The sequence below is a fragment of the Agelaius phoeniceus genome, chromosome 2, assembly GCF_051311805.1.
Source record: "Agelaius phoeniceus isolate bAgePho1 chromosome 2, bAgePho1.hap1, whole genome shotgun sequence".
NCBI lineage: Eukaryota > Metazoa > Chordata > Aves > Passeriformes > Icteridae > Agelaius > Agelaius phoeniceus.
The window spans coordinates 92,008,984-92,035,282 of NC_135266.1; the positions used below are offsets into that span (position 1 = coordinate 92,008,984).

General features: G+C 40.3%; 1 protein-coding gene across 1 annotated transcript in view; it reads right to left on the bottom strand.

Moving 5' to 3' along the window:
• The window catches only part of GTF2E1 (general transcription factor IIE subunit 1), a 50,029-nt gene that overhangs the window by 17,854 nt on the left and 5,876 nt on the right, over positions 1 to 26,299 (bottom strand). The window contains exon 2 of the mRNA XM_054628211.2: positions 23,248 to 23,725. Coding sequence (XP_054484186.2) covers positions 23,248 to 23,695 — 448 coding nt within the window. The 5' untranslated portion in view covers positions 23,696 to 23,725. The remainder of the gene's footprint in view (positions 1 to 23,247; positions 23,726 to 26,299) is intronic.

A 26,299-nucleotide genomic window follows, 5' to 3' on the forward strand; every position in this document is an offset into this window, starting at 1 on the left:
TCTCGGCACAAAATGAACCCTGCTGTTAACAATAGAAGGAGGAATTGCCAAGATAAGACACCCTTGGCAATACCTTCAAATACATAAGGCCAGTGTTTTTCTTCCTTGAAAATCTCAAGTGTTTGGGGACAGAAAAACAGAAGATTTCAGAGGCTTCTTCTACATTGCCCTGTTTCAGGCAATGGCAAATGTTAAATACTTTCCCCCTGCCTGAGATCCACTTGTTAAACTACACCAGTACTTCTGATTTTCTGAGAGATCTTTTCTTCCATGTTCACTGCCACTACCAAATCCCTTTAGTACCATACAAGACATTCCCTGAGCAGAGAAATCCAGAACTCTGGCACACCTACTATGCTACTTATAGTCCGAAACGGCTTCAAATTCCACTGCTCAGAAATGGCAACTTAAATCCTTTCCTTTCAGATTCTCCTCAGAGAATTCAGTATCAGAGTTCATGCGTAGCAAGAAAAATCTCCTACATCAGCACCCAGAGCCATCAACAGACAACAATACAGATAATTAGAAAAAAATGTAAAATGTCATTTTTTGCCTTATTATAATAAACTCCAGTTAAAAAGAAGGGCACCCAAGGGAACACACAGTGGATGCTGAGACTTTGCATTTCATACAAATCTGCTCATGTACACACCAGAAATCTATTTAAGAACAAAGAGCAAGAACAAAATCCTTAAACCATGGTCCCAAGGCAGTATTTGAAAGGCTAACGGGGCCAATATCAGAAGTGGGTGTTTCCATTCCAGTGCTTGGGATGGCAGCAGCTGGAAATAGCAAGAGAGAGGAATTGAAGCAGGACTCCAAGCCTGCATGGTGTTCCAGCCTTAGTTTCAACAGCAGCACATAATGGAATGGGCCAACACCAAGAGCACAAGCTGCTCTTAAGTCCACTTTTCACTTTTTGTTTTCCAAGATGTTTTGGAGGCCCTTCACAACAAACTAAGCAGGTTTTCCCCATGTTGGTTACTTAAGAATAAAGACAGACTTACCAGAACAAACATCACACTACCTTCCTTCCTCAAGGTCTGAAATAATTTATGGGCAATACTGACCAACAATTTACTGGTGGAAGAGCCCATGCTTGTAGCTTGCAGCTTTTGAAGGTGCCCCAGCACTGCAAAAATATACATCAGTATGTGATAAGAATGAATGCTGCTTTTCAGCTGACTTACTGCTGGTAATGTGAAGGATGATGCAAGGCAGTATTTTCTACTCAACTAACTTGGATTCTCAGCCATACATAAGGTAACAGATCTCCTTAAGAAACTTCTGCACACACCCTTTGCCTGAAATACCACCTTTTAACTGCTGCCTTACACGGTATTTTTGTCAATCTATTGATCCATTCTGTATTTCTCACATTTTAGCACATGAAGCCTCACTTCTTACCTGCCATCAAGGAAACAGAAATATCCATGAATTATTTTTTGTTCCTTGAGACTTTCTTCTGGATAGTCAAGCCACCCACTGTTCTCTTTTCTTCTTAATGCTATGCCTTTTAGAAACTCCTTTGTGCAGAAGTTCTTTATTCTTTACTCTCAAAGGAAATACCTTTCCCCTGCTCCCTGTGAAAACTACATGCCACATGAAACCAGTCCCAGCAGTGCTCCATGAAGGGCCACCTCTCCTGGCTGGAGAAGGATTACAGCCAAGCCAGATCCCACCTGCAGGACCACCTGCACATAACCTGGGCCTCAGGCCAGAGCTGGCAGAAGAGAGTGAAGAGAAACCCAAAGAAGGGTGATGGAAAAGCTTCCTCCAAAGACAGCACTTAGTGCTTAACCATCCTTCCTCCCTCTGTCCATGCAGAGCCATTAGAGTAATGGGAGCAGCCCTGAAAGCTTGGGCAGTGCTTCCCAGAGGCTGCCAGGGAGAACCCCATTTTCTCATGAAATGTAAGGGAGAATAAATGCAAAGAGATGCTCCTCGGGACTGAGCTGAGCTCCAAACTGCAGGACGGTGCCAGAATTGCCATGGACAGAAATAAGTTGGCAGTTTCTAAGTGAAAGAACTGCACAGATGCCAGGAGGGAACCTGGAGCATAAAGGGAAACTAACACAGACTAGGACTACAAAAATGTTGAAAAAAGAAATTAGGAAGGAATAACAGGGCACCAGGTGAAACATGCAGGAGAAATTACTGAGGCTGCTCAAGTGCTGGCCCATTATACTGGGCAGGATCTCTTGTAAAGCCTGGACTGAGGTCTGGGGACCTCTCTCCCACACTGCCTCAGGGAAAGAAAGAATAAAGGATGTGTATTTTTTACCTTCTCTGTTCTTTTCTTTTGACTCATGCAGTGGGAACCACATGGGCCTACATAGGCAAGAGGGACTAAAACAACAGCGTGGCCTGGTGAAACAGTCACAGGTGCCACAGGCTTGTGTTAATAAACAGAATTTCTGCTAACAACACTTCAAAGAGCAAATTCCCAGCACTCTCACTTCTACTACCTGCTTGGAAAGAAGGTGCTTTTTTTCAATTACAGTTCTTCTTAGAGGAGAAATATCTCTCCAGCTAAGGGCGATTTTTGCCTTCTGTGCTGCAGTCTCTCATCACGGGTTTCATGGTAAAACTGAGTAATGCTCACCCATGGAGCCAGGCGCCTCCGCACTGCAGGGTTTGTACAAAACCTCACCTCACCAGCATCCAAGCACTTAAAAAGATTTAAAGAGCAAACCACCCCACGTGCACACAAATTCCTTTAAACCATCCTCTCACTCCAGCAATGTGCATACCAAAAGCAGCAGTTTGGAAAGGCAAGGGCAATGAAATAAACAGGTTCCTGAGATTATTTCACTTAGTACAAAAAATAAATAACAAAGGACATTTCAGGTGCTATAGATGCCAAAAAGTAAGAGCCTGACCTTCCTGCAGCAGCACACAGGAGAACTGATCAGAAACAAAGCCAGTGAGACTAGTTTTCCAGTAGTCTGACTTATGTACAAGAAATACTCCAGTAAAAAAAATTATTTTCATTCTCTTTATTTTCTACACCAAGCAAGAGAAAATGACCTGTTAGTATCAGGAATATTTTAAAAGGGATCCTGATCTACAGATTACTGCTGTTGCAGATAACCCACCAGTGATCTGCCATCTCACTGATGGAACTGTTAAAGACAGAGGCTGAGGAAGCTCACAGTAATGCCAGACAAAGCAACAGAAAGTCTGACACCTGCAAATTTTTAGTACAGAGGCACCACCTCTCTTTAGCCATTCTATCTTATTTTTAACATATGAAATTAGACTATCTGAAAAATAAAAGCTGAAGCAGTTGAATTCAGCCTTGCCTTAATATTCCCTGTTACATACAGACAGAGCCCTCAGATTATGGTATTACTTAAAACAGCACTACTTTCTTAATAGAAAGTATAAAAGAAGAACAGATTAAAAATGTGAAGAAATAGCAAATTTCATCCAAATTTTTGTATTTTTTACTGTATATTTGTGGAAAATGTGCTATTTCAGATAGACTGTACAGACCTGACAGCCTTAGATAAAAAATACTTAGCATAACACCTTTTAAAACAAAGCATAAATTTTCCACAAATTACACCCTAGCAAAACATTTTTTTGGACATCAGCTTGGGTGGACTCTGAAAGGAGATGCCATGACATAGCCTGGACAACAGAAGTTGAATACATAAAATAAGAAATTTGGTTTAACACATGTTAGTAGCTTAACAAAATAGACTGACAGGTTATCTAAGTGGACTAAGTGATTAAAAATTACCATTATTTTTTATTACAAAACAATAATCAAGAATGCACTTTCTGTTTTATTTTTTAATGTGATCCATAACTGCTAATTCTTAAACCATTTCATTAACCTCTTTAGTGAAAAGAAGGGAACAGGGATAAACTACCCTTCAGATTGCTAAAGCATCACAACTGATATTACCTTTCAGCTCAGTGGGCTGAGTCAGCTTTTGCCTTGTCTGTTTTGTGAGTGTAGAGATTTAACATTTGTGAAGTTTTTTGAGCACAGCAAGTGTCAAGTCCTTTCCTCTGACACTGATCACAAATCCAAAACAGATGCATTCATGGATAACATTTCATACTAGCAATAGAGATAGTGCTTGTAAGGGTCCTATAAACCTCTTAAATCTTTTTATTTCAGATTATCTACAATTCCAGTGAAATAAATGCAAGAAGAAAGTGACCAAGTTTTCCCAGTTGCTTTTCAGAAGCAAAGCATACCTGCAGATATATAAAATGTTGGTACGTTTAAAAAAAAAATCAAATCCTAGAAACATTCCTGTTTTGCTTATTAGTCTTTTCTCCATCAGAAACTTCTTGTATCTTCAAAACAAGTGTTTTTCCAACAATTTATTTTACAGAGCTGTTTCTCTGCTTTCTTCCCTTTCTCAGGGGGAGCAGTGGCTTCACTGATCATGTGCCACAACAGCTTCTGATTAATCCTGATAGACAACCAGCAGTTAGCTGGCACATCATCATCATCACCCTAGGATGAACAATAATCTGCCTCACCATCTGCTCCCAAATTTATTTTTAACCAGCCCCTGCTCCCTCCAGTGCAGAGAGCATGGCAGGAAGGGCAGCCTTCCCCTGGAAGTGCTGTGCTGGGAGGTGCTGTCAGGGGCCAAGTCCAGTCACACATCCCTGAGCAGGCACAGTGGATGGGAAACAGATGGATAAATGCAGCATCCCAGAGAGCAAAAAGGGCTTCTGCACCAGAGGGGCTGGCAACTGCCTGTTCTCCTCCAGCAGACAGGGAACACCTGCTGGTTTTTCAGTTCCATGGGCAAGCTAGATAAGGTTAAATGAACAAGCCAAGGTGGTAGGAGAAATAGGGGAAAGTGATGGATGTGGACCAGTTACTGATGGGAATATGCATGCCTACTTTTTCTGAGGTCTACCCAAAATTTCAACATAAGAGCTTTTTTGATCACTTCAGCTCACCACTGAAAAATTAAAACTATGGAGTGTTCAAAGACAGACACTGGCCCAAGTGAGCTGTGCTGCTGTGCCAGTTAGTGTACAACATCCCTGGTGTAGCACAGACTAGATTAAATAATTTCCTTTGAGAAGGAGCACCAGGATGTTACATCTCATGGGGAAGGAAGCTGGGGGGATGGGAGAAAGACAGGCTTGATGAAGGCACAGGGCAGTGAGGAGGTTCATTTTGTAACTGCACAGCCCTGCTTGCCACCTGCAGGTACAGAAGCACAGTCCAGAAGGTGGCAGTTACAGGGACACTGTGGCTGTGTCACTGCTCACAAGTGTTGCTGTCACCAGCAAACTGCCTGTAGACAACACTGTATGGGGGAACTGATATGATGTAATAAAGAAAAGAAGGAAATCAGCTGGAACCTAAGGCTTTGTACAGCTGGTAAAACAAGTTACACATCTGTGATACACCATCAGCAAGATCTGATGATGTTTCCCCCAGGGAACACAGAGAATTGTTGAAAGCAGGCTCTGGGATATGAAGAACCATCAAAATCTCAGAAAGACAAACATAAAGAGTAAAAAGATCAGATTTGAGAAAGAACAGAAACATAGATGGACCTTAGCATGTCTCTAGTCCAGCCTCTTGCACAAATGAGGGCAATCAGACCTGACTGCTCACAACTTTATCTACTGATGCTTTGAAACCTCCCCAGGGTGGAGACTGCACAACATCTCTGGGAAGTCTTGCTCAAAGTGAAAAGGTCATATATCAGTTTAGACTCTCTTGTCCTCCAACCTGGCATTACTCTAAATATCCTGGCTTCATCTTCCTGGAGATCTCATAATTACAAATGCTGAAGAACAGGTATTAGGTGTGATGTAAACTGATGCTGGACTGCCCTGAAAAAACATCCTCACCAAGAAGAAAGGCTACAGGTGAAATGACAATAAGAAGGATGCACAACTCAAAAATATTCTCAATATTCTCAGTGAGTAGCCATCAGTAATTTGGTATCAGGTGGGAATGAAGCAAGGCCCTGATCACAGTATTTTCTAGTGAGTGTCAGGTAACTAAATTTTGTGAATTTAGTTCACAATTTAAAGAAAGAGTAGGGCTTACCAATGCTCTGGGAGACAGGACTGCCATTCCAAATGGAGAAATGCTTGGAATAAATATAAAGAAATTTAGTAGAGATTGGTAGAAAATATAGCATTTGGGTTAGGAAAAAAAAAAAAAAGAAGAAAAAAGAAAAAGAAAAAAAAAAAGAAAAGAAAAGAGAGAAAAAAGAAAAAAAAGGAAGGGGAATGACCAGAAGGGGGTAATTGTTTTGGCAGCATACTGCAAAGAACCTCAGGTTTATAACAGAGGACAAAGCCAGGAACAAAACTTGTTGTGCTGCAAGGAAAGTAAGAGAAAATCTGGCTGCTGTATTAATAACTAAGTCATGCATGACTATGACTGTTACTCTCCACAGTATGTTATCCTGCTTTATTCTTCCCTGTGAATATCCTGTCCTGATAAACCAGGTGCAGTTCCAGATTCCATACTTGTAGTTAGGGACCAAATGTAAAAATTCCAAATGAACAAAATGACACAGCTTAATACATGTTTCATTAGGGAAAAACTGGGAAGACAGACTTGTTTAGTTTTAAGAAGGTGGTGGTAGAGAACAGCAAATTTTGGGTATTACAGTAATGAAAACAGTGACAAACTGTTCTTTCATTTCACACATACATAAAAAGATTACTCACAGCTTTAATTTGGGGTAAAAAACCCCTTTAGGTTAGGGTATTATGAAAAACTGAGGATAAGAAGCCTGCAATATGCCAGCCATGAAGGTTAAATTTACCCTGCTTCAGAGAAGGATGATGACATGGCTATCTCTTCTAGCCCTGCACTGTATCTGAAAATAACCTTCAGCATATTCTGAAATGCAGATAATTTTACTGTATACTCATTCCCAATTTTGTATCTATTTTTCAAAGCAGAAACACACATGTTTTAAAAGGCACAAACATAAAATTAACAACCAAGTATGAAAAATTGAAACAGAACTTCCCTCCCACTACTGAGGGCTGTTTAATAAATAGAATTGTTAACAACATCTTTCCTTGGAAAATTTGATTCTGCATCAACATTCTGGTTCACAAATGCTCTGTCTCTTGTTTCAGGCCTTCTCCTGTACATTTTAATCAACAGATTGCCACTTTTAGACTATGTTTATGCTGGAAGCCAGTGAGCCAGGGTCACAGTAATTGAAAGGCACCAGAAAGCACACCCCTCTGGAGGCCTGTATGATTATCCATTCTCCCTTGCCTTCTTGTTAGTTCCAATACCTGATATTTTAATCAATACCCCACAGAGCCTGAATGCCTTTCTTGCTGGGACTGTAGCAAACACTTGCCCCAGTGCCTTACACATGGACTGACAGACCATCTGCTAACCTGTTCAAGTCAAAGTCCCAGCTGTGTGTTTTACTTTAACAGGTTATTTTATGTCTGACTTGGCACTGAACATCTATTGATGCTCTTATTCTGTTTTCCCAGTCTCCAACACATGCAGGCTGAAAGAAGAGTAAAAAACTGCAGGTTGAGTCCTATGACAAATTCTCAATCCTCACATGTCTTTTCTCTTGCTCCTAGCACACTCCCTTGCAAGGTATGCTGTGAGGCACACCCTCTCCCTTTGGGAGACTGGATTTCAAAGCTGGAAGGGAGCTTAATCCAACTTGAATTCATTTAAGCAATGACCACTAAAAAACCCAAACAAACGACATGCTTGAACCTTTACACTTTAAAATGGTTTCAGGGGTCATGACAACAAAGTACACACAAGGAATTTTACCTTCATACTTGAAACACTGTACAGAATCTGAGACATGATATTTGTGATCTGTTTGCTATTTGTGCTTTTAGCAACTCAAATATAAAGCACAGCCAAACAATAATGACTAGGACAAAAACTATCCTAAGGGATAGAGTTTGATTTCACAAACAAGAAGTTTATTAATGAATAGCTTTCTTGAAGAAAACTAAACCCTGTTATTTTTGTAGCACAGCTCAATGTCTCTTCTGAATTGGGTTGTTCTACACAGAAGTTTAATGCTGTGACTATACAGTATTTATATTGTATTTAATACACCAGACTATATGTGAGCTTAGCTTTAGCTTATGCCAGTTTAATAGGTGTTCCAAAGGCCAGAATGAAAGTGCCATTCCCATGGTGCACATGACAGGCAGGAAGAACTTCCACTGAACTTAGGACACTTAACACAAGAACATAGGGGCTACTGGTCTGCAGGGCTCCCTTCACTGGCAGCAAACAGAAAGATGGATGCTCTGTTTGCAGTTTTCTTCTGCCTCAAGTGTCCGTGTCTGCTCTGTAAATGCCTAAAATTAGGAAGATTAATACCTTGTCTAGTATCAGTACCCACGCTTGGAAAGACTCTCTTTCCCTCTCTCCCATTTACTGAATTGTATTACTGGAACATTTTCTAAACATTTTCTAATGTTCTGCAAGTAATCTTTTTTTAAACAAAAGCATTGTTGACACTAATTTTGGCTTCCTTCCAAATTCTTCAAAAGAATACAAGAGTTATCTGCATCAGTTTCCTGAGCTGCATTTTCCTTTTACTTTAGCAGAATTAACTAATGAATAGTGCCACTCTAAATATCATATTTTGAAGCACAGGCAGATGAAAGGTTCTACAGTTTCAGACAGTGGCATCAGAAAGAAAATAACAATATCCCAGCCTTTAAAGTTTTCTCTGAGGATGATAATTTAGAAGCCTGAACTCAGAGTCTCTATCTAGGTTTGTCACCAAGTTATTTCCAATTAGGAACACATCATACATCTACCCATGCAATTTATTTACATGTATATATACTTTCACAAGACCTCACTGCAACAGTGTCAATTATTGCCATCAGAGAAGAACATTACTGACACAATTATTAGTTCTTTTTAATTAATTAATTTAGCAGCTAAGAGTGCCAGCATATTTTAACATTATACATGAAAGAGCAGCTTAGTGCAAGCATATACTATCTGATACAGCATACAAGGTAGAAAACTCATTTGCAGAAAAACAATATCTTGCATTTCTTCTGAGAAGAAATGGCATATGCAGATTGTGTCAAATGCTTATGTATAGAAGAAATAAAGTTGAAAATCGACCTTAACAATGCTAATTTCCTGATTTTTTTTAATATCAGTTTTTCACTCTTCTTAAACCCAAACCAGAAAATTCTATTTAGATATTTCATGCTCATCACTGCAGTAACTTCTCGAGTATAATGTCAATAGACTTTTTACTCTGCCTTGCATCCTGAATAAATTTTTGCATATATACATTTTTGAAAAATCTAAGAAACAGTATTCTGAGTACTTCTCTACTCCTATATTAATCATACTTTTTTTGCAGAGAAAGTTTCCATCAAATATTATCTACCCACATGGATAAGCATCTTTCCTTACTTACACAATCCAAGATCCTATCACTTTTGCTGGCTTTTCTTTTAACAAAAACCTCCAACTTTCCTAAATGTTTCCAAAATAATTTTGCCTCACTCACAACAACCTGAGGAATGAAGCAATTTGTTCTGATTCCATTTGAACACACAGGGATGTCTTTCCTTAGAGCTATGACAAAGTAAGGTAACAGAGGATGAAAACAAAAGCAAAACCTCAAACCACATAACCTTGCTCAGCTGCAACCTGCAGTGTTTAGAAGAGAAGAGCTTTTAATGGGAAGCAGGCACAAAAGCAAACACTTGTGATCACTGTAATCCCAAACTGGAATAGTGTCAATTCTCCTTGGGCAGAAGATGTAGAACAACACTACAAAGTTAGCGGCATCCTCTTCTGTGTGCTCCAAGGACTACCTTTCAGCTTGTTCATCATGTAAGAGTCACAGCAATCCTTTTTATCTGATGCACGTCCAAAGGAATGCATAGAAACACGTGAGACAGGTTAAAGATGCCAGAAAACTCTCAATTTCACAGCAGCATATTCAGTGTGTGTAAGGAGTTTATTTCAGGGTCAAGGAAAGCCAGACAAAGATTCCAGTGGAAGGAAGAAGAAACATTCAGATTTTTGACAAAAGCAGTCAGCAGGAGATCAAGGTGCTTTATTAATATCCATGTGAGTCTTCTCAAGAGCACAAAACACTGCCTTTCAAATTTATAAACAAATCAGAGTCTGACTTAACCCTCAAATAACAAAATCATAATGCTCTGGATTAAAAAAATCAGGATTAAAAAACTTCCATAATAAGATCCTGACATGGGCAAGGGACTGGAAGTTGTCTTTGGAAGAGAAAAGAGGAAATCTGAAGCTCCAGATCACTTTTTTGATTGCATAACCCATCAGTAAAACAAACTTCTGAGGAAATGATAAGAATATTCACCTATAAATTATACATGTAGTACTTATACATGTAGTAATTATACATGTAATAACATGCTATACATTATAAAGCATACACAAAAATAGAATAAGGAACAAGATTAAGATGAAAAACTGGTTTAGAAGATTTTTATTGATGTTACAAAAAATATTTTCTTAGTATTCCTCCTACCTTGATGGATTGTTTTGCATGCATCCCACTTTGGAGACTCCTGCAGATGGCCTTTTCTCCTCCTTCCTGTTTCCAAAGACATTATCTAATCTCTTGCAGTTCACTGAGGAATAGTGTTTACCTTGAGTTAATGCAGAGAAAAGTAACAACTATGATGGCAGAGATCCAGTGACAGGAATTCAGGACTGGGGAAGGGTGGAGGACAGCTGACAGCCCATTTTGTTAGGGGCTATACTCCATAAGACATTCAGGAAAACTGGATATTGGTGGAGGCTAAAGCATGGAAGAGAATTTACCCATAAGGAGGGAACTGATCAGGAGTATGAATTATAAGAGGGGGAAAAAAAAGTGCGCCAAATTTTAAGTTTTAGAGAAGGATAATGAGATAAGATAAAGGATAATGAGAAAAACAGGAAGCAATCTATTTTGGTTGGGAGAAGAGACAATCTTCAACTGTTCTAGATGCTTATCAGCAAACTAAAGAAATATCATCCAGATAAATTAATCACAAAATGATTGCACACCTGGTGGAGAACACCGCTTTTAGAAAAAAAATCATTGCTTCCTGTTAACCTTAGAGGGCATTTCAAGAGTCTAGCCTGGTTCACTTCAATTTCATACTTTCTCCTAAAGATTTTGAACACAGACTCTTAGGTACATATGCTATGTACTTACAAGACAAAATTGGAAAAGGTGGCAAATCCTCAGTGGAAGACACAACTGGAATGAAAAACTGTCTGTATGAATTACATAAATTGTCATTAGTCAACAAGATGCTGTTTAGTGAAGTCCAAAGCATCCATTTATTTTTCCATACCTGCACTTTATTTTCTATACTGCTTACAGATGATGGCTGTGAGCCTTAAAAAGGCACTTCTGGATTGGCAGAATAGGTATCAAAACAATATCTGCTATCACCATTCAGACTCTGCACCTAGAAAGATTCATGCAGACAATCCAAATCAGTGTCTCTGCCTGCAACTATATCACACAGGATATTCTCAAGCAAAGTAACTTCTGATTAAGAGATCAATTCCAAGTTTTAACTGCAGCAACCTAAAAGGTGTATCACAAGCTATATTAAAGGATTTTGCATCACAGCTGACAGCAGATCTTAAATGAAGGGTCATCACAAGTTGAGGAATTTTGACACCATGAAATTGTACAGCATACCTGTAAGCAAACACTGCCATTGCATTAAAGAAAGTGACTTTATATAGCCTTAATAAGAAATCAGTGAACACATATTAAAATTTTTTTATTGCACAAATGCTGATGCAGGCAGCGATCTGCGATGAAAACAAACAACAACCACATAAATTAATTCTCCGATTTCCAAACCCGATTTCCTGTCTTTCAGCATTCAGTAGCTTACAGGGTCTTAATGCTCTTCCAAAACTGATTATAAACAAACATAGGAACATTAATTGCAAATCCTGGAGCCCTCACAGGGAGTTTCAAAGAGCAGGCCTGCTGTGCTGTTTACTTGCATTTGCTTTCCCTCTCCTTAAGCACGCACTCATGCTTGGTGCCACAAATGCTTCCACCAGAGAAGCAGAACTGGCACAACTCCAAGGCAAATTGTCATCTTGCTATTAGAAATGTACCAGAGATGACAGAAATGAGCTAATAAACTAAAATTCAAATAAAAAGGGGTTAAGAGAAGCAAGCTCCTATTCCTTTCTTTCACAGGTGCAAGAGCACCAGTGCTCCAGTGATCTTGAATCCGAGTTAAAACTCATTACCTGTACTCTGAAGAGGGAGAAGCAGGTTATAAATGATTCATTTAACAAGGTAACAAAGTCTCTTTTAATCCAAGAGAGCAGCAGAAGACAGAAGAATCTCAGAAATTTGTAAACATTTGTTTATAATTTTATCATCTAGTTAAATATAAATATAAAATTTCAGAACAGCACTGAAGACCAGCAGACACTCATTGGTATTCATGAGGCATTGGTCCTACTCACATGGGATACAGAAGTTCAGAATTGCACAGAACTGGTATTCTGCAAAAAATATTTGGTAGAAAAAGTTCTGCTTCAAAAACTGTCAGTCTAACCAGGCAAATCAAGCAAGTGTGAGGAAAAGTGTTATACATTTCCCATTTGGAAGTCAGAGAACCTAAGTAATAAGTGATAAAGCCACATAAGGATGTGATAGAGGGGGATGTCTGGAGCTTATGCCCAGTTTAAGCTGTGGTATCTAAACAACACAGTCACCCAAGGAGCATTAAGGAGGAGCTAAAAGCTGCATGCTGATGGGCATAGGTCAAACTCAGGCTCAGTCACATCTTCTCTGGTCCCACAAATGTAGCTGTTTTTCCCTCACTAGACTGTAACCACTGCAGTCCTGAGAACAAGACAGCAGTACCTGAATGAGTACTACAAATTCAGATGAAGACCAGGATCATGTTTTGGAAGCAAATACTAAACTGCTGAGAAGCACAGCAGCCTTTGTTGCCTGAAAGCAGCAAGTTCCTGTCAGCTTTACAAGTTACTGCTTTTGTGGGTCATTAACTTCCAGCTCCAGGCAGATTAAGATGAATCACCAAAGCATTTACCAGTGGCAAGACCCTTGGCTGAGAGGGAGGACCACAGGCAGGACTGAGGAACTCAATCCTCAACAAAAACATTCCAGCCTAGACACGCGATGTTCGGTTATCACATAAAAATATTTGGGTGATACTAAGCAGCTCAACTGTGTCTTGAGAACACACAGATTTCCTTGAGTTAAATTCCATAAAATATAAAAAAGGATCAAGTCAAGCACAGGAGCAGCCCAAAGTTTTAGCTGATACAGCATCACATACAGCAGGCGAGAATTATTGCCCCTTCCTTCATCAGCTTCTCCGACATTTTTAAGATTTTTACACTAATATTTTTACACAGACCAGCCAATTTAATTACAGCTCTTATTGTCTTCTCATATAAAAAGAATATTCAGATGAGTTTTGTTGGGTTTTGTTAGTTTTTAAAATTGATGTGCTCTGTTCCCAACAACAATCATATATTCATGTGATCTTGTTCACAGAGCAGGAAGAACCACTGAGACTGCCACCTCTCCATTTCAGCTTGAGTGAAGATTCACAAATCACCTAATCTTTTGTCTTTTATGGTCAAGTTACATCCTTGTCCTCACTGCTTTTTAGGCTTCAGGGTAGATAAACAACCCCCTTTTTAATCCGTTTCAGCAGCTCAGTGCAATTATTATGGAAATTAAAAAGGTATCTCTTCTTTCAGCTCCACTGAATTACATTCAGAAGTTGCTAATCTCTTTGCAACTTAAAACTACAGTATTCAAGTATTCCCATAATCATGGACACTAGGAGTTTATATACTCCAGTCATGCAGTAAAGCTACTAAAGGCATTTATCTACTTGTCAACATGATTGTTTTCAGAAGCAGAGTAGTTTAACTCTCTTCCTCAGTTTGAAATCAGCAAACTGGATATACTGTTTCAGACTAACAGCAAAAGGAACCCAGAAAAGACAGCCTACCTTAGCTCCACCTGTAAGCACAACCAAAGAACCTGATTATTAGCCAGTTGTGTTAATTCATGTTAAGTCCCCAAGAAGAAACAAGAAAGTAAGAATAAAACTATTAAACAGCCAAGAAAAAGAACACTTTTGACTATGAAGAGAAAAAATGCTTCCATTATGCAATTTTAGACTGGCATTTTCAGAACAGATTTGTATTATTGAGCTTTCTCCTTTTCTGTCAAAGCAGCTGCCTGTTCCCTTCTGACACCCAGATTTCTTTTAATCAATGAAGACAGGATGCTGTGTTCTGATGAAATGCCCTTCCTGGCCATCCCTGGTAGAGAGAATTAAAAGCCTTGCCAATCCTTTTGAAGTGCAAATCTTCACCAAGTAGGTTTCATGCCTCTGTTATTGTTGCCTCTCTCAGGAGAGCACAGTTGAGGTGGAACACTGAACACTGGACTGTTTACTGATCTTCTAAAGCACATCTTGCCTTGCACTTGAGATCCCATGATCTGTCTGCACTTCCACTCTCCTCTTTCTGCATTCCCAAATCTTACATTGTTCAAGCAAAAAAACCTTGATAACTCTAGATTGCAAAAAAGCTTATTCCTCAAGTGGCAGAATCACTTACCTGGACGTGGGTTGACAGATTTTCTTTCTTCAAGCTCCATGCCTGACCTGCAGAGTGCTCTGGAAAACACCTATCAGTACAGGATGGGCACACCTGAGCCTCTAGCTTGTACCCTGACAGCACTTTGGGAGAAAACACACCCAGCTGTATCACTCTGATCTTAAATTGAAAGCCAAAAAGACACCAGCTTTTTTTCTGGCTAAGAACCAAGTACAGCTATACAAAGAGAGTCCAGGGGCCCAGTCAGCAGTTTAAAATACATTTCTCTAGAGCACTGTAAAGGATACAAGTTAATAAGCTCTGCCAGGAGGCCACAGCAGGTTATCAGTGGAGAATGAGGCATGCAAGGTGCTCTAAGGGCAAAGCAGTGCTGTAACTCAGCTGTGAAATAGCAACTTGATCACAGATTGCAATGTGTATATGGAACTGCCCCTATATGGACTTATTTCTTGACCATAATTTAGGCAGTAAACTCGAGAAAATTTAAGATACAAACCAAATTTCCTTCAGCATTTCATAACGACACAAACCTATACTTCATGCTACAGTTTCCCCTTCCTGTTGAGCTGGATTGCAATTAGAGAAGGGGAACAATTTAACCTTTAATGTTTACCAAAAAAAACCACCACCTTAGAACAACTTTGTATTATCTAGAGGAACACCACATTGCTCATTCATGTCAGTGCACAGATCATTTTTAGCTCAACTAAATTAAAATTACTGTAACACAATTTTTAAGCAAAGACATTTCTCTTGAAAAGGTAAATTAAACATTCAAAAATTGGACTGCACGAGACACACATCAAATTGTTGTTAATTCAGAAGCATCAGATGATTTAATATGTATTCACTATAAACTGGAAGAGAGGAATCCTTTCCTCCTCTCCAGAAGCTAATTCTGCTGCAGCTCATATGCACAACCTCAGCAGCCCTGAGCTGAGAGTTCTTCCTTTGGTCCTACTGTAGATAAATTAAGCCAGACACTAAGCCAAGAAAACACAACTGGACAGAGGGATTACCCAAAGGAAGCCCAGTGGGAACCACAGATAGGTGGGTTTTCTTTCAGTCAAGAAGACTACACCAAAATACCAACTAAGCCAACATACTATATCCTTGAATTGCATCCAGTAACAGAGAGACTGCAATACAAGTTACAGGATTCTCCATGAGCTCTTGGTCTGACTTACAGATGCCCATGCCTAAAAGAGTAACACCCTTCAGAGACAATATTACCACGGATGCAGTTTCAAAAGAACAAGTAACTAGAATAAAAGAAAGGAATGCTGCAGTTCAGCTTTCATCACTATAAATGGCTTAGCAATATTCACAGATTTCACAGAGATCTTGCTGCAATCTATTTCAATTTGCAAAGCTAAGAGAAGTTAAAGTGATAACCTTTACTTGAAGGGCAATTACTACTTGTACTTCAAATAATAAAATGCCCTTCACAGATAAAACAAAAAAAAAAAGGCATCAATATTGTAAGTCAGGGCATGCATTTATCAGACAGGTTTTTTTTAATCTAAGAGCTACAAGCATTCCGGCCAGAGGTCAGTGTGGAATACAGGGAAGTGATCAGCTAGCATTCTACAGGCAGCAGCTTATCCTCTTGGCTGCTGTTTTGCACAGGTTCCAACCCTACCTTCACCTATTTCCCCATCAAGCTGAGAGATCCATGGCTAGACCAGCTGGTTATTTTCCAGACAGGGTGCCCAACCGACAGGGAATGGGTTCAAGTTACAGATGCAACCTTTAAGTCACTCTACAGAGTATTGTTACTTTGAGGAAAACATGCATTAATTCTGATATGTTTTTCTCAGTTTTCCTTTCCCTGTGGCTCCAAGCCTTATCAAGCTGAAGCAGAGTGAAGCTGACAGGAATACTCTTAGAGAATTTGCCAGGAATTGGAATAGAAATAGAAAAACTAAGCAGAGCATGGACACTTTCCTTCTGCTGGTGTTTGCCAAAAGCTCTCAGTGGCAGCACAGACAAACAAAATGTGCTTGTAGAGTCAAGGAAAATCACACTGATGTGTTTTTATGCACTTGGAAAGCTAACAATGATAAAAACACACAACTTCACAGAATTTGAAGTTGTTCAAAGCAGAACTGCTCTGAATCCTTTCTTTTTCAAGGCAAGTTTCAGTATGCCTGTTTACATTAAGACTTGCCAAGTCCCCATTTTGGCTGGTTAAAAGCTGTAAATTGTTGTAGTGGTAGCATCACCTACTAGCACATACATGGCACTACATTGCAGACAAAGCTATCCCGAATGTCTGAAAATCATTCAACTCGAAGGACAAGAAACAACAGCATAAAGCTCAAACAGGACTGGCTGTTTATGAGCTTTAACAGAGGCATGAAACCTACATTGTGTGAATATATAGAATAAACAGCTCCATGTGATTTATTTTTTTCTAATGGCTGGAAGGGACAGAATACAGAAAGAGATGTACTAGAAATGGACACAAGAGCTCCCCAAGAAAGGGTAAGGCAAAAAAAGCAGGGAAAAGGGGAAGCATAATAAAAAATTAACAAAATAGATAGGACAGGCTCAAAAGTAATTTAAATCAGATGAGGAAGTTTTGAAGCTAATGTAGAATTTGCCTGAGGAAGTGGGAATTCAAAAGAAAATGAGAAGACAGATGTGCTCTGAGCAGCTCACTGGGGATGAAGTGAGGAGCTGAACACTCAGGAGAAAAGGCAGTAGCTCCAGAAGTCAGCACACAAGACCAAAGCAAAAAAATGAAAGACTAGTCAAATTTCTAATCTCAGAAACAGGGCCCAAACCATTCAAGTGCTCAGCTGCACACAGGCTGCCTGAATGTGATATTAAGTGCCTTATGACAGGTACACAAAACCAGTCTCTGAATGTGTTATGTGCAATTCTGTTAGGAAGTAGACAAAGGACCTGTGAGAGGCTGACAGTAAAACAAGTGGGTTAAAATGATATTCAAGATGTTGTCTTTCCTTCTATAAAACTGATATTGTCACCTTCAATTTGTTCTTCCCAAATTAAATTTCTTACCAGTACACAGAATAAGAAAGGCATACAGATACACGGTATGTTACCATTACAGTGCTTTTAGAGGAACAGCTAGACATCCTCACAAAATCATTCACCAAACCAAGAGCAAACTGTGGGAGGAGGAAGAGCAGACAAGTAATTAACTGCTGTGATTTCAAAAAGCAACAAAATACTTTGGTGATTACAACTGTGATTGAGAACATCCCAACCAGCATCACCTTTCTGATTCACATTACCCACTTGTCTTGCATCCCTTTCTTTCCGCTACTTTTCACACCTTATTTAACTGATTATTATGGTGAGGACACAATGTATAGATGGACATGAGAGATCAACTGTCATTACAACATACTGGTGACACCAAGATTTTTCTTCACAGTAACAGAAGTGAAAGAAATACAAGACTGGGTATAAATTATATTGCAAAAGTGGAAGAGAGCAGTAGAAAAACTACTTCATCTAGCCTTACACTTTTCAACATCAAATTCACTTGCTGCACTGGTGAGTATCCTAACACAGTTTGGTATTTATAAAAGCTAAGAAAATCCAGGGCTGAATACCAGTGTGATGCACTGTAGAGTCTCATTTCTGCCACTCCTTCAGTTCCACCTCACTCTCCCTTTTGCAGTTTCTAGTCACATACTTTCTTTCAAGCTGACCTTGAATTTGACAGAACTCCAACACTACACTAGATTTACAAATATGATTAAGGTATGAGAATAGGACACATTAGAGACCTTCTCCAGTCAGATCCAATTAATCACGCTACAGAAACACACATCCATGGACATAATTTCCAGTGTTGCGACATTCATAGATTAAGCAAGCCAAGCCCATCTGTAGAGAGCAAAGACAGAGCCCTCTACCGGGTGAGAAACGCAGCTCCTGCCGTCCTTCCCCCGCACTCCACTGAACGCACGTGGGCGGATTGGATCCTCCAAACATCCAGCCCACAAAATGGTATCGAGCTGTTTAGGCTGATCTGCGATTCAAGGGATTGGCCTGCAGAACCCAAACTTCTGCAGTTTCTACATTAAAAGCACAGATAAGAACATTCTTCTCATAGGTTTAAGGGACTAATGTAACATCCTATGTCTAGGTGAAACAGGAAAACCAGTGTTCCTTTATGCCAGTGCCCACTGTCAGCCCAGGTCTGGCAGTAGACCGAGCTCAGCAGAGTTATTCACATCACACATCTCACAGATGGCTTTTCTTACAGCTCCTCAACTAAACTCTTTCCTTGTACACCCCCTGCCTCAAGAGACAGCCCTTATCCTGTTCAGGGGAATAGCTGAAACTTTCCACCTCCCGAAGAGTTCATCACAGCAGCAGCTGCAAACTATTGCCCATGTGCAGAATGAGGAAATGCCAGAGTACAGTCAGCAGATAATGGCACAAGGGAATGGCAAGGATCAAGTGCTCATACTAGGATATTCCAGGAAAACAACAAACTTTTTTGTTTCTCAGTCACCCAATCTGAAAAACAAAGCTAGAAGTAACACTTTTCATTCATCAGCACTGTTTTCCCACCTGCAGATCATAAAACACGCACAGAAGTGGCTGCTTAGGCTGTAACAACCCAGTCTGCACCAATTCCCATAGACAGGCAAACTCTTCAATCAGAAAGCTCCTCTAAGGTTTGCTACAGGTTTCCATTGCAAACTTTTGCACAATAAAATCATGCTGTGCTCACCCTGTTTGCCTCTAAAACCAGGGGTTGCTGATGTAGCTTCTTTGGAGGCAACAGTAAAAAACACCACTGAGGAGAAAGTGTGGCAGCTAGAGGATCTGTTCAAGCTCCTCATGTAGAACAGATGGGGCTAAAACTCCTGACCTGGGCATACCATGCTCAGAGTTAACAGGCACTCACTCACTGGTTATCCAACTAAGCAAATACTTCACACAGGATGCATTTCTTTTCACTTTTCACAAGCTCTCCTTGTGAGCTGAAGCAGCAGAAAAACTCCAGTTTTTGGCATCATCTTGACTTTCACTGTCTCACATCCTGTCCTTGAACTTCCTTCAAGTACCAGATAAGAGCTGTTCAACCTTTGACAACAGAGAAAGTCTTTGGAGCATTTTTTGGGTTGAGACATTTAATGGCAGAAGGGATGGAGAAAAAAATCTTATAATGCTTTTAAAAACAGAGGGAACACACTCTGAAAGTAACACTTCTACTGTTTAAAATCTACATTTAAAATTACTGTACTGGCAAACATGCTACTCTGTTAAAAATATTTTTTCCAGGTTAACTGAACAGCAGTCAAAGCACATCTGTACCTACACATCCTGAAAACACACCCTTCTCATTGTCAATTATTTTTTCTCAGCAGAGTTGTGTCTACCCTCCAAAGCCATCAATAATCACATTTTCTGATGAAAAAATAAACACTTCAGTTTATTTCAACATTATTCAGAGATGGAGTAAAGAACAGAGCCAAAAGAGAGCTACCTGACCGGTAAGAAACAAAGGTCTGCTAAACCCAAGAGGCAGACACACATGCTGTGGTAAAAATTAAAGAGCTCTACAAATCCAAATTATGAACAGCTCTTCATAAGCACTTTTGATTAACAAATTCCAGAATAATGACCACAGTAATGGAGTGGTTCTGGAAACCTCTTCACCCACACTAATAAGGAAGTGTAAGAGCAACTCTTCCAATTCTACAACAATTGCTCAGAGTTTGCATTTGAGTTGTAGATAGGAAAGAGGAAAGCAAAGCAGAAGAAAACACAGGACATTTAAATCACACCCCTCTCTGAATGACAAGGACAAAAAGCAGGCAGTGAAAGAGGGTATCTTTTAACAAAAAGCTCTCAATTTAAGTGCAGCTTGGTCCAGATTGGTGCAGAGAATGCCTTCCATGTCCTACCTGCTCCATGGATTAACAGATTTTGGTCCTGCAGGCCTTTTAGTACACAAAGTTTTATCAACATAGCTGCAGTCTAAGAGCAGTTTGGGTCAACTGTGATTGCAGCTATGTGGCTTTTAGCTACCCTTCAACAGTTGTACTGCCACAACTTCCATGAGTGGGAGAGGTTTATCTTTAGCACTGACAGGAGCTAAAGACATTCTTGGAAAAGCATGGCTCTTCACCATCTAATAAACCTTGTTTCTCTGCATGCCTTGACCTCTCAAGCTTCCTCTGTGAAAGACCTAGGGGTCTCTCAGGTCTTTTCTAATGCAGAATTCAGAGCAGCAGGAAACATGGAGACAACACATTCCACTGCAATATAAAGCAGACATACAACAGTATCATTGTGCACGATCTAGATGAAGCTATCAGTGACTTAAAAATAATATAAAGAGAAACAGAATATATATAAATTCTAGGCAGGTATGTTCTTACTCACAGTAACTGGAGGTAAACTGACAATCTTGTTATTTGCACAAATACTGACAAAACTCCTGGGAATTGCTGAGAAAACAGCACTCAGCCTTTTCCTCCATCAGAACATAAAACACTCCATGTGCCAGTGAATGATTTCACATTGTGGACACAGTCAGTGCCTGTACTGCAGGAAGACCCTTGGTTGACCTTATCAGTTCCTGGAGCACAGGCCTTGGTATCAAAGCCAAATCTCAGCATTATTATTTTCAGCACCTCCTTGATAGGCAGTTCTTTGCTCTCAGAACTCACTGCCCACACAGGCTGGGAGGCAATGGCCACAGGCCTCTGCTAAGTGCTACAGGTCCCCCTGGGATCAGTGTCTCACACTCCCCACTGTGTGTGCTCTCTGCACAGGTTCTCTACTCTCTCCTTACCACTGCAAACTGCAAAAGCATCATTTCCCTTCAGCCAACACACACAACTGTAGCCACCACAGATGATCATTAAATGTGGAGGGCACACAGAGTTTCTACACTCAGTGGTGAGCACAGAAATTCTGTGCTGGCACTGCTGGTTTGGTGCTCCACAAGGAAGCAATTTCTACTCAGCGAGCTGCGCTGGACTTCATCAGCAACTGTTACTTGACTTAGTGGATTCTGCTTCTCTAGTACTAAGTAACATCTTCATAGCTGCTCAAGTAAAAGGAGTTTCACAGCTTTTTAACTCTGGAGGCAGGAAAAAGGGAAAATGAGATGCTGAACATTTCTTGGGTGTTTGCACTTGGCAGATTAAACATCAGTAACCCTAGATTAAAAGCTTCAGTGTTGCTAAACATCATACTTCAATGTATCTGAGAGCTCTCCTAACTTTTGTCCTCTTACTTTTCTCAACAAGTAAAATCAGGACACAGAATTCCAAATAAAAAAATTAAAAAGTAAATTAACACCTAACCTCCCTGCCTTCCCCCCAAAATAATCCCAGATTAGACTAGCAAAACAGAGTCTCATCGGGTGCAGGTGTTCTTCCTTTTATTCCCTGGCACGGAAGCAGAAAGTAGACAATGACACCCAAGAAAGATTCTCATTTCATATGCATGAGACAGATACACACCTCCACTGAGACTTATACATGAATAAGAATCTTGTTTACTCCCAACCACAGACAAGACCGTAATTAATTTCTTTTAACTTTCGTGAGACTGCCTTGCACCAGGAAACAAGGTTGTGCAGTACAATGCACTAGGCAGAGAATATTAAACAGTAACAACTCACTTCTTGCATGACCAACTAAAATCAACTCTACATACGCCCTCTCTACAAAATATCTGGAAGTCTTATAGTTTACTGGCGAGACCAGGTTATACGGAAAAGCCATCAGCTTCCTGTCAGGACCCAGGACATCTCTCTGGCTGTCCTGAGCAGCCAAGACCCCTACCAGGGGGCTCAGAGACCCTGGCACAGAGCCCAAAAATGCCTGTGGTTTTGATTATGACCCGTGGAGCAAGTTACCAACCTTAGATGAAGATCTGCAAGCCATGACAAATTAAGTAGAATGATAGTGAATTTATCACAAGGTGAAAAAGTAGATTTTGGGGTTTTTAGAATGGGGGTTCAGGGGGCAAGATGGTGGGATCTGGGCGTGTCCAGCCTTTCTTCTTGGCCTCCATCTTCTGCTGTGATGTTGGCACTTTTAGATTGGTTTAGAGTAGAAGCTCACTGTCTAATACAGGTGATAGGTATTGGAAAGTAATTGTAAATATTGTACACATAGTTTTTAGTATAAAAAGATAACACCGCCTCTGAGGCGGCCAAAGTGCCTCTGACTGTCCTCTTGAGCGGACCTCGGCAGGACAGGAGAAAGAATTTTATAGATAAGATAAAACCGAGAAATTAAGAGCCCTGACTGTTTCTTCAAGCACTGGGCTGGGAAAAGAGACTTTTGAACTTTTCTCGGGGTCATTCTGACCAGCTAGAAGCCCCAACAGTTTCCAACAAGGACAGATTGCCTTATTCACCCTTCAGTGTGACTTCAATAAGACTTCCATTTCTCTACTGCTTGACACTCAAAAGCATTTCACCAAGATTCCTCTTCATCTCTATAAACTTTGCATACACTCCTTTTGTATTCTGCTCAAACACTTACCACCTGCAGAAACAGAGTGCCCTCTAGCTCTGGCCAAACTCAAAGAGAATTTTCCTAAGGCTCTGTCTCCTTAAAGCCCAGCACTTAACAACCACAGCTAGAGCACTCTGTTAGCTGTACCCTTACCTGTCCTGGGGTCAAACAGCTGGTTGGCCTCCAGATCTGTGAAAGTGCTGAAGCAGATGGGGCATTTGAAAGAGGCGCGGTTGGTGGAGTCTCTCTCGTCGGTCTCGATCCGGCGGCGCATGTGGTCCAGCTTGTACTTGACCACATTGACGAGCAGGCGATAGTTGATGAAGTAATAGTTATGGCGCGTGGTCTTGCCGTCGGGAGCCGTCTCCACCCTCATCCTGCACTTGATGAACTTGTCACCCTTGAGGGTGTTGAGGACAGCCCTGAGCTGCTTCCTGTCAAACTTGAGGAGCTCCAGCATGTCCTCCTCCTTCACACAGGGGTTCCTGATGAGGATGTCCAGAGCCAAGGCATGCTCAATGCCATAAAAGCCACGCACCACATATTTGGCAAGGCGCTTGAGAGCTGCTGGCACCTCAGTGAGGACGTCTGGGTCAGTCATAGCAGGTCCAGATCGTGAGCTTCATGTATACTGCAAGGAAAAAAAGGCAGATGGATTCTTAGCTATCTTCTAACTTCCAAAGTTCTTATTTATCTTACTTAGAGGTAAGAAAAGGATGGGGTGTTTTCCACTGTACTTGTACTGTCTCCTTAGGTGTCAATAATGCTACAGAAATAGGAAATGATACCTCTCATTCAAAGCAAAACAACGTAAAACTTTTTAAAAGTCTTAAAAACAAGAAATTAGTACCAAAACATGTTGGGAAGGATGAAAGTTTGACAATAAAGTCTCACAGACATGTATGCTTAGCAAAAAGATTTTTAATTGTAGAATCTGATGAAGGAATAGAAATGGAAGCAAGTTTTGATATAGAAGAAAAGAATTGCTGAGCCAGTTATCCAACCCAGAAGGCAAAGGGTATGTTAGTTAGAAGGGGTTTTTATGACTTAGAGCAGAGGACAAACCCACCTCAAACAAGATGTTTTTACCAAGCAGAAAGATAGCACAGGCAAACAAGTCAGCAAAGTTGCAAGTAGAAAAAAGGTCTCAGAATTTTCCATTGCAAGAAAACTGAATAACAACTTCTAGCTTAAACTGCAACGTACTAAATTCTAGTGATTGGAGAATAGTAACATGAATATGGTAATTACAGTAGTTATGATAGGCTATAGATAATAGTTAAGGTATAGATTGGTCCTACTGTATTAAGATGCTAAGCAAAGAAAAGTATATAATGCATTGTAACCAAAACCAAAGGGTCTCCAGGCCTGCCTGCAGCTGTAGGCACAGGCTCTGTTGCCCATGACCCTGGACTGCTGTAACCTCATGGATGGAATAAACTGCATCTTGGAGAGCCGCCTGGAGTCCCGCATCTCTCATTTAGGCTCTTACAAAACCATACAGCAGATTTCATTTGTATACAGTCACAGCCAACACAGCTTGAGTAAGAAAGCTGTCCTCCAGAAGACAGCTTTGGGATAGCTGAGACCTGTCAATTGGGAAAAGCAGAAAATGGCTACAGCAAGAAAGGTCCTAAGACAGCCCAAGAGTGGAGTCTGGGGGCCTCAGCCGACATCACTTTGTCCCACTGTAAGCAGCCCTGTCTGGTTTAACACCTCAGGCATCCCTGGGCAGAGATGCACTATGAGCACAGCTTGCTGTACAGGCTGGTATGCATTCAAGCAAAAGCTCCCAGTTGCACCATGAGAACAGATCCTTGCTCATAAACAAAGCTCAGTCAACTATCTGCAGCATGTCTGCATGAAACCCATTAGCACCACCAACTCCTCCACCACAAACTGATCCAGCCTTGTTCTTAGATGAGCAAAGAGATCCTTACAAAGGACTGAACCTTCACTTAAAGTCCCACATTCAGGCCTTAAAAGCCCATGAATAACATAGCATAATAAATGAAGCAAAAGCCAAGACATACCAAATATGAAGTAATGATGTGTTTAAAAAAGAAGAAAGTATTCCATGAAGTATCCTTTGAGTTACTTACCACCACTTACCAGGCTGCCTGTGACAAGACAATAATTTCTAAGTATTCTATTTTCACTTTACTTTTCCTCACCATAACATCAAATGGCACAAATGGTCATGACTGTGACATACATGGCAACATACATAAAATCAGATACAAGGAATTCCTCACATTGTCACCCCTGCCAGATTTAGCTCACAGACAACACCAGTGATTCAAGAGAAGAAGGAAGTATTAGAGGTGCTTTTGAAATAGCCATTCAGAAGGTTGCACTGCCAGCTAACATCAAATAAGACTCTGAATTATCTTTTTCAGTATGAGTTTTCTATGCTAGTTTAGGATATGAGCAACCATTTCTTATGCAAAAGGTTCATTGCACTGAAGAAAACCCCCCTCACCCTAATCTCTGTTTTTTTCATCATTGCTATGCAATTTTTATCTGCGAACTAATATATTAAACTGTAAAACTCTGCCAATCCTAATTTTCACTTCCATTAGATGTTTCACACACTGTATAAGTATCTCCCCAGTATTTCAAGCCTATCAAATAAAGCAAAAAGTGACAGCAGAAAAAAGGATCTGGATGAGTATCCTATTTTTTTCATCACTATCATAAAACCACTGATAGGCCTTTTCACACACGCCATCATACAACTTGTGTCCATTTCCCACACTAAGACATCCCTCTGAGATCACCAGCTCTGTAGGTAACCAAGCAGCTGCTGACTCACTGCCATCAGCTAAGACTCCTCAAAGATCTGTGATCATTTATTGCAGTAGTCTTCTTGGACTTGTTTTTTCTTATGATAAACAGTGTCCTTTCAGAAAAGTGTAGCATTACCCACTGAAGCTTTACTCCTCTTCCACCCCTACCTACCCTCTGCTGCCACTGAGGAGGGATGTTCCTCTCAAGGGTTATGGCCAATACCACTGCAAAGCAATTAGGCTGTGGAATGTGAAGGTTCACAGTAACTAAATAAAGATCATCCTGTCTTTTCTGCCTGTTGGGTAAGAAAAACACTGCCTTCATGGTTTTCTTTTAGAACATTTCCCTGCTTGAGCTTTTCTTTCTCTCTAACTTAGAGCCAAATGGTATTTTTTGCAGTGCTCAGATTGAAATT